The sequence below is a fragment of the Artibeus jamaicensis genome, unplaced genomic scaffold (assembly GCF_021234435.1).
Source record: "Artibeus jamaicensis isolate MK-2021 breed Jamaican fruit bat unplaced genomic scaffold, CSHL_Jam_final scaffold_1031, whole genome shotgun sequence".
Taxonomy (NCBI): Eukaryota; Metazoa; Chordata; class Mammalia; order Chiroptera; family Phyllostomidae; genus Artibeus; species Artibeus jamaicensis.
Genome location: NW_026522026.1, coordinates 3,509,527 through 3,523,579, shown reverse-complemented (window position 1 = coordinate 3,523,579; position 14,053 = coordinate 3,509,527). Strand labels below are relative to the sequence as shown.

General features: G+C 38.7%; 1 protein-coding gene across 1 annotated transcript in view; it reads right to left on the bottom strand.

Annotated features, from left to right (window-relative positions):
• Window positions 1-11,879: 11,879 nt before the first annotated feature.
• Window positions 11,880-14,053, bottom strand: part of MTHFD2L (methylenetetrahydrofolate dehydrogenase (NADP+ dependent) 2 like) — a 98,445-nt gene continuing 96,271 nt past the window's right edge. Inside the window, exon 8 of the mRNA XM_053655705.1 lies at window positions 11,880-13,171. Within this exon, the coding sequence (XP_053511680.1) occupies window positions 13,059-13,171 (113 nt within the window). The 3' untranslated portion in view covers window positions 11,880-13,058. The remainder of the gene's footprint in view (window positions 13,172-14,053) is intronic.

Here is a 14,053-nt window from a genome sequence, read left to right as displayed (position 1 = left end):
TCCCCTCTGGTCACTGTCAGCCTGTTTTCTGTTTCAGTGTCTTTGGTTATATTTTGCTTGCTTGTTTGTTTTATTGTTTAGCTTTCTGTTAAAGCTGAGATCATATGCTATTTGTCTTTCACTGCCTGACTTATTTCACTCAGCATAATGCATTCCAGTTCCATCCATGCTGTCACAAAGGGTAGGAGCTCCTCCTTCCTTTCTGCTGCATAGAATTCCATTGTGTAAATTTACCATAGTTTTTGGATCCATTCATTTACTGATGGGCACCTAGGTTGCTTCCAGCCCTTGGCTATTGTAAATTGTGCTGCTATGAACATTGGGGTGCATAGGTTCTTTTGGATTGGCATTTCAGGGTTCTTAGGATATAATCGTAGCAGTAGAATTGCTGGGTCAAAAGGCAGATCCATTTTTAGTTTTCTGAGAAAAATTCCATACTGTTTTCCATGACGGTTGTACCAGTCTGCAATCCCACCAACAGTGAACTAAGGACCCCTTTTCCCCACAACCTCTCCAACACTTGTTGTTTGTTGCTTTGTTTATGATGGCCATTCTGACTGGTGTCAAGTGGTATCTCATTGTGGTTTTAATATGCATCTCTGATAGCTAGCGATATTGAGCATCTTTTCATGTGTCTCTGGATCCTCTGTATGTCCTCAGAGAAGTGTCTGTTCAAGTCCTTTGCCCACTTTTTAATTGGGTTGCTTGTCTTCTTAGAGTGGAGTCATATAAGTTCTTTGTATATTTTGGAGATTAAACCTTTGTCTGAGGTATCATTGGCAAATACGTTTTCCCATACAATTGGTTCTCTTTTTGTTTTAATACTGTTTTCTTTGGCCATGAAGAAGGTTTTTATTTTGATAAGATCCCATTTGTTTATTCTTTCCTTTATGACCCTTGCTCTAGGGTACATATCAATGAAAATGTTGCTGCGTGAAATATCTGAGATTTTCTTGCTAATGTTCTCCTCTAGGACTTTAATGGTGTCACGGCTTATATTTCAGTCTTTTATCCACTTTGAATTTATTTTGGTGTATGGTGTAAGTTTGTGCTCAAGTTTCATTTTTTTGCACGTAGTTGTCCAGTTCTCCCAACACCATTTGTTGAAGAGGCTATTTTTACTCCATTTTATGTTGCTGTTCCCTTTGTCAAATATTAATTGACCATAGAGACTTGGGTTTATTTCTGGGCTCTTTGTTCTGTTCCATTGGTCCATGTGCCTGTTTTTATGCCAGTACCAGGCTATTTTGATTACAGTGGTCTTGTAATACAGTTTGGTATCAGGTATTGTGATCCCTCCTACTTTGCTCTTCTTTCTCAAAATTGCAGCAGCTATTCGGGGTTGTTTATAGCTCCATATAAATTTTTGAAGTGTTTGTTCTATGCCTGCGAAATATGCCATTGGTACTTTAATAGGTAATGCATTGAATCTGTAAATTGCTTTGGGTAGTATGGACATTTTTATGGTGTTAATTCTTCCAATCCATGAATACGGTATATGTTTCCGTTTGTTTGTGTCTTCCTTGATTTATTTCTTCAGTGTTGTGTAGTTTTCTGCATATGGGTCTTTTACCTTCTTAGTTAGGTTTATTCCTAGGTATTTTATTTTACTTTTTGCTATATCAAATCAGATTTTTTTCTTGATTTCTGCTTCTGCTGTTTCATTGTTGGTATACAAAAACGCCTTTGATTTCTGGATATTGACTTTATATCCCACTGTTTTGCCAAATTCATTTATTAGGTTGAGCAGTTTTTTGGTGTAGTCTATAGAATTTTCTATGTACACTATCATGTCATCTGCAACCAATGACAGTTTTGTTTCCTCCTTTCCAATTTGGATGCCTTTTATTTTATTTTCTCGTTTAATCACTGTGGCTAAAACTTCCAATACTATATTGAATAGAAGTGGTGAAAATGGACAACCTTGTATTGTTCCTGATCTTACTGGAAAAGCTTTTAGTTTTTGCCCATTGAGTATGTTGTTGGCTGTAGGTCTCTCATATATGGCCTTTATTATGTTGAGTTGTGGTCCCTCTATTCCCACTTTGCTGAGTGTGTTTATCATAAATGGGTGTTGTATCTTATCAAATGAGTTTTCTGCATCTATCGATATGATCATGTAAATTTTGTCTTTGCTTTTGTTTATGTGATGTATTACGTTTACTGATTTGCAAATATTGAACCATCCTTGCATCCCTGGGATGAATCCCACTTGGTCATGGTGAATGATCTTTTTAATGTATTGTTGGATGCGATTTGCCAATATTTTGTTCAGGGTTTTAGCATTTATGTTCATCAGTGATATTGGCCTGAAGTTTTCCTTCTTTGTTGTGTCTTTATCTGGTTTTGGGATTAGGATGATGCTGGCTCCATAAAAAGAGTTTGGAAGTCTTCCATGATTTTGGATTTTTAAAAATAGTCTGTGAAGGATAGGGGTTAGCTCTTCCTTAAATGCATCGTAGAATTCTGTGAAACCATCTGGTGTAGGGCTTTTGTGTGTCAGGTTTTTTTAATCATTGCTTCAATTTCATCTGCTGTTATCGGTGTATTCAGGCTTTCTGCTTCTTCTTCATTGCATTTTGGAATGTTATATTTTTCTAGAAATTTGTTCATTTCACCTAGGTTTTAAAATTTCTTGGCATACAGTTCTTCATAGTAATTTCTTACAATCCCTTCTATTTCTGCGGTGTCAGTTGTAATCTCTCTTCTTTCATTTCTGATTGTGTTTATTTGGGTCCTCTCTCTTCTTTTCTTGATGAACCTGCTTAAAGGCTTGTCAATTTTGTTTATTTTTTCAAAAAACCAGCTCCTGGATTCATTGATTCTTAGAATTGTGATTTTAATCTCTATGTCATTTAGTTGTACTCTGATCTTGGTTATTTTCCTTCTACTTGCTCTGGGTTGTCTTTGTTATTGTTCCTCAAGCTCTTATAGGCATAGGATTAGGTTGTTTGTCTGAAATGTTTCTATCTCTTTTAGGTAGGCCTGTATTGCTATGGACTGCCTTTGCTGTGTCCCATAATTTTGGGGTTGTTGTGAGTTCATTTTCACTTGTTTCCAGGAACTTTTTGATTTCTTCTTTAATTTCATTTTTGTCCCATTCATTGTTTAATAGCATGCTATTCAATCTCCATGATTTTGGGTGTTTTGGGTTTTTTCCCTTGGGGTTGGTTTCTAGTTTCAGTCCTTGTGGTCAGAGAAAATGCTTGGTATGATTTCAATTTTCTTGAATTTGTTGAGGCTTGTTTTTGTCCTATCATGTGGTCTATTTTTGAATATGTTCCATGTGCACTTGAAAAGAATGTGTATTTAGCTTCTTTGGGATGAAGGGCTCTTTATCAGTTATGTTCATTTCATGGTCTCTTTATCAGTTATGTTCATTGAACTTTGTTCAATGCCACAATATCTTTGTTGGTATTTTGTTTGGAAGACCTGTCCATTTTTGACAGTGGAGTGTTGAAATTCCCTACTGTAATTGTTTTGCTGTCAATATCTTTATTGAAGTCTTCTAAGATTTTCTTTATGTATTTGGGTGCTCCTATGTTCGGTGCATATATATTTATGATGTTTATGTCTTCTTGATGGACTCTTCCCTTGAGTATTATGAAGTGACCTTCTGGGTCTCTCTTTATGGCCCTTTTTTTGTATTCTGTTTTGTCTGATATGAGTATTGCTACCCCAGCTTTTTTTCCCTCTCCATTTGCTTGGAAAATTTGTTTTCAGCCCTTCACTTTCAGTTTGTGTAGGTCTTTTGTCCTGAGGTGGGTCTCTTATAGGCAGCATATGTGTGGGTCATGTTTTCTTATCCATTGAGCTATTCTATGTCTTTTGATTGGAGAATTTAATCCATATACATTTAAGGCTATTACTGATAGGTACTTATTCATTGCCATTTTTGTACCTGTGTACCTGTGTTCCTCTCTGTCTCTCTATTTTCCTTCCTTTCCTTAGAGCAGTCCTTTTAGCATGTCTTGCAGAGCTGGTTTGGTAGAGGTGTATTCTTTTAGACTTCTTTTGTCTTGGAAGCTCTTTATTTGGCCTTCTATCTTGATTGAGAGCCTTGTTGGATAAAGTAGCCTTTGTTGCAGGCCTGTGGTTCTCCCATCCAAGTACTAACCAGGCCCGACCCTGCTTAGCTTCCGAGATCAGACGAGATCGGGCGCGTGCAGGGTGGTATGGCCGTAGACCTGTGGTTCTCATTACTTGGAATATTTCTTGCCATTTTCTTGTTGCTTAGAGTGTTTCCATTGAGAAGTTAGCAGCTAACCTTATTGGAGTTCCCTGGTATGTTACTTCCTGTTTCTCCCTTGCTGCCTTTAAGATTCTCTCTTTGTCTTGGAATTTTGCCATTTTAATGATGATGTGTCTTGAAGTGGGCCTCTTTGGGTTCTTCTTGGTTAGAACTCTCTGTGTTTCCTGGATTTGTGTGACTTTTTCTTTCATCAAGTTAGGAAAGTTTTCCCTCATTACTTTTTCAAATAGGTTTTCTATCTCTTGCTCTTCTTCTCCTTCTGGTATCCCTATTATGCAGATATTATTATGTTTCATATTATCTTGCATTTCTCTTAATCCCTCTTCATTCTTTCTGAGCCTCTTTTCCTTTTCTTGCTCTGTGTGTTTTTTTCTACTTTGTCCTCCAATTCACTGATCTGATCTTCTGCTTCATTAATCCCACTTTTGATTCCTTCCGTTGAATTGTTCAGTTCAGAAATTGTATTCTTCATTTTCTCTTGGCCCTTGTTGATAGTGTCTATTTTCTTTTTAATGTTGATAATAGTTTTCAGTGAGTTCATTGTAGTTTCCCTATAGTTTCTGGTAACTCACTGTGAGCTCATTGAACTTCCTGATAACCAGTGCTTTGAACTCAATATCTGATAGTTGACTTGCCTCTATTTCATTTAGCATTCTTTCTGAGGCTACATGCTTTCCTTTCATTTGGGGATTGCTTCTTTGTCTTCCCATTGTTTGTGAGACTCTTCTTGTTAGCTTCAGCTTTTTAAATTGATCTGGTCTGGCTCTCTGGGTTTATAGTGTGAACTTCTGTGGTAGAATACCTGTGAGATTCAGTGATGTAGTCACCTTGTTCTCCCAAGCTCACTGGTCTTGGGCTGTCATTTAAGTTGGCTCTGTGTTTGTCTTTGGGTTTTGATTGTTTTTGCATCTTTCTTTGGTGGGTCCTTCCCACCAGCTGGTTAAGTGAGGGTCCCTCTGTCCACCACCTCTTGCATTTTGTTGTGCTGGTGAGGGTAGGTTGTGTTGAAACTGGTTCTTCCATGTGTACAAGGTTTTGAGAATTCTCTTTTACTCTTGTTCAGTTGTTTGTACTGGGTAGTTTCTCCACTATTTAGTTGTATTTCCAGTAGGACCTGGATTGAGATTTGTGTGGTTTCCACTCCCTCCTTCACCTTCTTCTGTTGTTATCTGTTGGTGGTTCCTTTGTTATTGGGTTTCCTCTTCCAGTGGGCATCTTGGGGTTTACCGTTTCCACCTTCTCTTTTTTGTGATCAGTTGGAGGAGGAGGCAAAATGGTTTAAGACAGCAAGAGAGTATTTATGATATTTACAGTAGCAGCTGGTAGAGAAGAGATAGCAGATCCTTTGGCTATGTATAGTGTTAACTATGATCTTCCACCCAAGTAGCCACTTTTAAGAAAGGATGGAAAGAAGATAAGACTCTTGTTGGGGAGGGAAGGATTGTGAGTTGGATCTAGAAAGCAGTGAGGTTGTGGGAGGTCAGATTCTGAGGTAAGGTTAGAGTAAAGGATAGTAAATAGGCGTAGTGTGTGAGAGAATAGAATTAACCACTACAGTAATGAAGTTCAGGAAACTGTGAAGCGGGCTAAGATCTGGGAGAGGTGTTTTGAAGTTGTATGGAACAGCTATTATTTACAATAATATTAGAGCAACAATCATATGACAGAATCTATGTGATCTGGATAACAAGAATAGGGGGTATAGGACTTTGAATAGTGTGCTATAAGAACACAATTGAGGTGAAGGATGGTAAATTAGCAGCACGCTGTGAAAGAGAGAGCAGGAGAAACCTGTCAAATGATACAATATAACCACCCAAGCAAAGAAGACTATACAGAAAGAAGAGAAATATGAAAATACTATTAAAATAAAAGATGTAAGAATAATGAAAAAATAATAATACAAATATGCAGTAACTTGCAGTTTCTTTGCAATAGCAAAGTGAAATTTGTCTCTCTGTTTCAAGTGTTGGGATGCTCCCCCTTTTGGTCCAATGCTGGTCCTTTCACTGTTCCAGAATTTTTTGTCTCACTGTGGGTATTAAAAAAAAAGCAGGAGAAGGGAGGAAGAAGAGATAAAATTGGAAAGAAAGGAAGAGGGAATAAAACAAGAAAGATGGAAAGAGAGGGAAAAGGTATTGAGAGACAAAACAATGATAAAAATTTTAAAAATAAAAGATTTCTTAAAAAAAAACCCAAAAAACAAAAAAACACCTCTTGTTGGTTTCAAACTGGCCAAACTGGTTTTTCTGGTGTTGCTGGCTGCAGCAGGCTGAGGGCTGATTGGTATGGCTTTTCTCCCTTCCTGATGTGTAGTCAGCCAGTCTTTCACGCACTGTCCCTAGAGCTAGTCTGTGAGATCCAGGTCTTTCTCAAAGGCTCTTTCCCCAGGGTTACCACCGTTGGCTGGGGTGCAGGGGCATGGGCTCAGCCAGGCTGCCTCGGTCCCTTCCCAGTTCTATGGGGGTATGCAGAGCCTTCCCCAGGCCTTCCACATAACCTTTCAAACAACCTCGGGATTGCTGCTCGGCTAGGAGGGGAGTAGGCCCAGTGGCTGCTGCAGGAGAATTCCCCAAACAGTTTTTCTTTTCAAGAAATTCCTCCTACTCAAGCCTTCTGCTCAGTACATCCCAATTCTCCAGCCAGACCAGTGACTATCGGGGTCAGTGCATTTCACTGTGCAACTCTCAACTCTCCGAAGCCTGTGTCCACAAACTCCACAGGTGATCATGGCCCATGTGTTTGCTTCTCTGTTTTTATTCCCCTCTCTGTGACTTCAAGCAACCAGGTCTCTCCCCAGTGCTGCTTAAACCCTGCTTGGCTGGGGAGGGAGGAAGCAGTTGACTCAGCTCTGTCCCAAGGACTCTGTGGTAGACCCAGCGCAGGCACCAGGCCTGGGGCTACAGCCACGCCATCCCAGAGCTGGTCTTTGGGACCTTATTGTCCTGAAGCACTCTCCTTACCATCTGGTTTTTCAGTGCCTACTACAATTTTTGGCCTCTTATTTTCGTATATGCTGGGATACTGTTGGCTGTTTGCTCCTTCATAGATCAGCCAGGTTTTTCTCCCATGTGTAGAGGGAAGTGGAATCTGCTCCCTCCTACTCCATTGCCATCTTCCTTCCCTCAGGCTTTATTGTTTTAAAGTTAAGAGAATATATAGTACTTGGCTCACTTTAAATGTGCCTACATTTTGTTTTCTACTTCTGTGAAGTTTTAAAAACTATTTAGTAGGATAATTTATGAATTATATTTCTCCCAAGCATATAGTATTTGAATTATAAGTCAAATCATCTTTGGCACCATTGGTGAGAGTTTAAGGAATCATTTACAAAGGATTAAATACACTATCACAACCCACTGCAGTTTTTAGAGGAGGAAGCTATCTTTATTTCTAAGGCTGGGGCATGGAAATACAATAACCATCTTTGTAATAATTGCTAACTGGTGCTTTCACAATGAGACAAGCCAGTAAGCTGGGACAAGTGGAACAGAGAGACAGAGACAGCTGAACAAAATGGCCAAGCAATGCATAGCCAGATACAGAATGTCACATCCCTAGAGACAGCATCTAGGCCTCAGTTGTATTTCAGCTGCAGGCCCAGAAAGGCAACAAAACCAGGTAGGTGACACTTGGGCCAGCTGCAATAACTAAGAACCTTCCACCCTGGCACTGACCAATCAGTGGAAGCCAAGACCCTGAAAAAGCACACCTGGAAAACTGATGACGATTCTGTGGAAAACCCTCCCCTGACACCTCCCCTAAAATACCCACCTGCAAGAGAAAGGTAAGAGCCTCAAGACAAAGGACCTACTGCGCTCACTCCTTCTGGGAGGCAACCTTTACCTTTCCCTGCCCCCTCTTCTTCCCCCATAGGCACACAACCCTTCCCAATCCTGGACTTGAAGGGTCCCCATAAGACTTGCAACCAGGGAAGCAAATGGGCAGCTGCAGCTCGCCCCAGGCTAACCCCTTGAACCTGTGCCTAAGGCCCTCTTTTCTCTGACTTCTCAGTGAGCTAAGGCAGCCTAGCCTAGGCTCTCTTCTGTCACTTCTTCTATGTTAAGCCCTTCCCTGTTGCTTTAATAAATGTACCATTATAAGTCATCTGGGCTCAAGTTATGAAATCTTTCCTACATTACGTTTAGAACCCAAACACTACCAGCTGGCCCTAGGCAGACCTTCTCAGGGGCAGGCCCCCTGTCCAGTAACAAGAGTGCTTTAGGTTTTACAACAGATTTTTATGCACATCTCAATTCTTTCTTTAGTAATCCTGGCCCCAACAATACCAGCACCTGTCATATATTATTTGCTCAGTGAACTGTCTTAAGTTAATAAATAAATTAATGACAAGCTTTATTTTCACTCTAATATGACAAGTAAGGAATGAAGGCTCAAAAGAGCTAAGTGACTCACCAAAGGACAGGCAGGCCCCAGAGTCAGCACCTGAACCCACAGTTAACATCCAGACACTTGTCCTTTCCCTCCCCGGGCTGTGCCATCTGGCAGGAGGTGGTACACTGCTCTTACAGGAATTCTCTTAATTATCTCCAAAAATCAAGCTGTAAGTAAATTATGTTTATCCTTAGAATCTAAATATGAAATGAACTGTGTCTTTCACACACATTTGGGCATAAAGAAATGGATTGTTGACTCTCCAGATGTTTTCCTATTCTGGTGAGTTGGGCCACATAATAGAGACTTGTCTACCACTTTCAGCTTAAGGTTTATAGAAGAAAATAGCTTTCAGTCATCCCACATGCTTCTTTTCCTTCTAGAACTCATGCTGGTGAATCCCACTTAAATTCTTGCTGGGAGAGACTCCCACCTTCCCTTCTTCAATCCTCTCATCAGGCAGTCCTTTCCCCAACCCAGAAGAATGGGAGAGATGGGTTTGTAAGGTGGCCTCACTGATATCTTTGTTCATGCTTGATACAGGTTAGAGCACGTTGGAGGGAGAAAGGAGGAGGCTAAGAGCTGCAACACTCCACCATCATTTTTCTCTCCTACCATTTTTCTGTCTTTTTAATTTATTCATCTTGCTCCTCTAGTTATCAGCATCTCTGCAAGTGTCTTTACTCCCCTCCCCTCCCTTCCCCTCCCCTCCCCTCCCCTCCCCTCCCCTCCCTCCCCTCCCCTCCCCTCCCTTCCCCTCCCCTTCCTTCTCCTTCCCTCCCTTCCCTTCCTCTCTTCTTCTCTTCACTTACTTCCTTTCCTTTCTTTTTCTTCCTTGCTGTTTCACTAATTCAACCAAAATTTGTTGCTGGATATTGTCAGAAAATGGTCATTAGTCCTTTGCTTAAGTCTCTCTAAATCTATTCTGTAATTCTTATGGGTTCAGTTGTCATTCACTCATTTATTCATTCACAAAGTGTTGAAAGCCTGAAACATTCATGACACTGAGCTGGGTGTTATGATGTTTGCAGGATAAATAGACAAATCATGTGTGGATGGAAGAAACTAAAGGGAGATAAGGAAAATACATATGTAACTACAGTTCTGGGTAGGGACTAATAACTTCCATGACTGTGTGCATAACTATGCAAGTTTAGGGGTGGGACTTAAACTCTCATGGCAGTTTTTACATAAGTTTCATTTGAAGTAAATCCTAAATAACAAGTAGAACAAGAGTGATAAGAGAAAGGATTTTTGTTGGGGGAGGGGCCAGCAAAATGTAGTGAAAAGACAGTGGGTTCTGGCTTACATCATCCCAACAGACTTGTTCTGAATTCCAGTGCCACCTTCATTATCCTTTTGGCATTGGATGAGACTTTAATCCCTCAAAAAGTAAATTTTCTCATCTATCAAATGGGGATTGTCAATAACAAAAAGAAAGTAAAACATTTAGCAGCTGATAGGCCCTCACATAAGGATAACAGTTATTAGTGAACGAGTGTAGAGAACACAGGGTGTGTATAATGGTCAGTAAGACTAGGAATTTAGTGGTTAGTACATGCTGGTGTGTCCTAAATGTTCATCATTAACCATAATCACTTTTCTCTTCCTAGACTAGTATTACATCAGGGCTTTTATTTATATATTGTCATTGCCTCAAACTCAACTTATCTTAAACTGAACATATTATTATCTCTTATCCAAAATCATCTCCCTTTCTTTTCTTAATCAGTGAAAACATCTTCCAAGCTGTAATTACAATTCTCACAACTCACTCCATTTGGTATGTTTAATTTATTCAAGCTTTCCCTAATCTATTTCCATGTACTTAGTCAATTGTATTTCTACACACTTTTCATTTTAGTAGGACTGTAACGGTTGCTTTCACATTCACTAAACTCATTCTCGCCTCCACATCTTTGTATTATGGCTCAGGGCCCATTCATTTTGTAGATTCCTTTTTACAGATACTTGTAGGAGAAGAAAGTTTACATTTCCAAAGCTCCTGCACAAGGTTATCATGTCTACCTTTTATGGACTGCAAATATTTGTAAATAAGGTCATGGTACCAGCAGACCCACTTTATCTCTTTTATGTGTTGAAAAAGGCTTCCTCCTTGACCAAAACCCTGGTCAAGTTCCTGTGAGACACTCTTCTTGAATAGTGTCAGCTTGGCCTGCTCAGCCATCTTTTAGAAAAGAATCCAGCTAAGTAAGTTGATGGACCCCCATCTCATATCAGATTGTTTCCCACTCCCCACCCTTGAAACCATAAGTCATTTGCCTGCCTTTTAGCAAGAATTGTAGTAAACTAGTTTAGCAAGAATCACCCTACCCTTGATATCTAATCAAGTTCCTCTTAGTAATCTTCCATCCACTGACCCACTGACTCAGCTCACTGGCTACAAATCTCCAACTGTCTTTGCTCTGTTGGGAGTCGAGTTCAATCTTCTCTATTGCTGTAGTCTTGATACTATTCCAATAATCTTGAATTAGTATTTTTTTATCGTTTTTAACAAATGTTAAAATAATTTTTCTTTTACACTAGAAAAGTGTAAAAATTACACTAAAGCGTAATTTTTCTTTTATGCTTTAATTAGTTCTTGGAAAGACTCACTCTTGAATTTTAGCCTAGCAAAGGAGCAGAAACCTTTAATGAACAATCTCTCTCTCCTGCATTTTGGAAAGGGAGCAGGGTGGGTTCAAATGACAGACCACTTTTTCTGTGTATATGCATTTTGGTTCATTTTGGGAAATTATGGTCCTTAAAAATTAAAGAGGACCTTTCTGAAATGTCTGTTTGGGAGCTTTGAACTTAAACTTCTGTCAGGGTTATCAGACAAAGATGGTCTACCAGGGATGTCCAACCAGTGGCCCAAGGACTGTACATGGCCCAGGATGGCTATGAATGCAGCCCAACACAAAATCGTAAATTTACTTAAAACCTTTTTTCTTCTCATCAGCTTTTTTTACTGTTTGTGTATTTAATGTGTGGCCCAAGACAACTCTTTGTTTTCCAGTGGCCCAGAGAAAGCAAGAGGTTGGGCACCCCTGGCTGACTGTGGGATGGGCTATAGAACCTCTCTTTCATGTTTGAAAAATGTGTACATTTCCCAGCATACTGTAATAAATACAAAAATATAAACAAAGAAACTCACAGATATCTTAAGGAAAAAAGAAGACAGGTATTGTTATTCAAATTGCTTTTATTATACGAAATGCTATTAATTATAAACATCTAGTCTATCTTCACATAAATGATAAGGCATAAGACTGTTCAAGACATGCATTGAGTAAGAATCATTATTGGTACACACATATACTGGGATTTGGGTGTGAAAACAATACATTTAGGTGGCTAGAGCAGTCTCCAAATACCCTTCAACTGAGAGTCCCATGTGTTTCCTCATGTAAATTGTGTTAGAAACAAGGCATCTACTTTAAGAACCAAATGCTGTAGGAGAAGAGGGAAGAACTGTGGGCAAGAAAAACAGTGGATTTTTAGTCATATCTTAATGTTTAGTATTGGCCCATTGTAAGTGTGCTTTCCCATTAGAGTTTCAAATTTTTGAAAAAACACAATAATTCTTTAATAAAGGACTCACTCATACTATGTCATATATTTTTCTGATATTTGTAGGAAAAGGCTACCTTAGTTTTGTTTTGTGTATCTGTCTGCTTTGGATTTTCCATTATTTCTCAAAGAAGGAACTGTTCACATTATATTCTAGAAGAACAAAAAAATTACATGTAAACCTAATACATTCTTATTATATTTTATTATAATAAGCAGTCCTTTACAATTTGAAATAATCGCTAAGCAGTACTGCATTTTTTGTCTTCCTTGTATATTTTTCTTTCCTTGAATGAAACATCAATTTTTTATTAGGATGCCTCATAGGATAAATTTGGGAGACACATAAAATTAAGATTTTCTTTTTTATATTTTATCTTTCTTTTAGCAAGTTAGTTCTTTTTAAGTATTTGTATAGAACATAAAATATATAAAAATGGAGTATTTTTATGGTAAAACATAAATTATATTTTACATGGGTGTCCATTTGGCTGACAAACATTTGTTGAAAACATACAGTGTGTGATATTTAATTGTGTCAAAAATATATTATTTATTATGAACCCTTTACTGGTTTTAACATTATGAACAAATATTATTCACAAAATAAACAACTGTCACCAAAGTTTTCATTGGAATTGGTTTTTTTCCTTCTAAAACTCAAAATTTGTTAGCAGGAAGTGTATAGTTACATGAATCCTCTCATCCACAATGATTCCATCCATGAAAAATAAATAATGCAGAAATAAATAGATTTGTAGTAAAATATAAGTTTTTTCCCCCGTTTGTCAAGTAAATAAATAGCGTAACTCCAGCGTGCTGTGTTCCTTCCTGTGGTCTAGTAAATGACTCTCCGCGCTGCGAGGAGGGTGTTCTTCAGAAGCATCGCCACCGTCATGGGCCCCACGCCTCCTGGCACCGGAGTGATAAAGCCAGCCTTCTTCTTAACAGCTAATGGAGGAAACAGAGAGTTCTCTTAAATTCTAAATTTTTTCCTGAGAATTTTACATTTTTAAACATACTGAACTGTTAAAAGATAAACTGAAGCATTCAAACCATCGGAAAGGTTTATTTGACCATTTATGGATTGCAGTTGGGTGGTGCCAAACCAGAGTGGTTAGGAGTTCCAGTGACGGTAACTCAGGAGAAACTTTTAAGTTGAAAACAATTTTTCAATTACAGTAGACTATAATTATATTAGTTTCAAGTAGAACAACATAGTAATTAGACATTTATATAACTTACGAACTAATCAGGCAGAGACTTTTACAGAGAAAACAGAAGCAAAGTCAGGAGATTATTGATGGATAGAGCATCAAACCTAGTTGGCTGTTTGTGACTGGTGGTCTTTAGGTTTTGATTTCATAACTTTGATGCATTTACAGGCTGAGACTTGGGTTTGCTGCTGCTGCCTTGGAACCATCTCAGTCCACTGGCCCCCTTGTCTAATTAACTTAACAGAATACAGTAGATTGTTCTGCTTTACACATATAACTCAAACAACCTCAAATTATTTTTAGAATGGAGTAGGCTATAAAACATACACACTCACTTACACAGATGCCTCTGTGTATGATACCTAATGTGGATAAAGAAAAAACACAAAAAGGTGAAAACTCCAGATTGAACCTCCATGCAACTCAGATTGTTTCACGTGATGGAGATCTACACCCCATAATGGACTTAGCTCCCTGTAATTCCAGCTCAATGCTTCTACAACACTTGATATGGTCACATAGGAGAGCCAGAGTATAGACAGTTCAGCACTCACTGTTTGTTAAATTGTAATATTCCTGTTACAATAATAGCATCATGTATGTGTAGAGAATACGT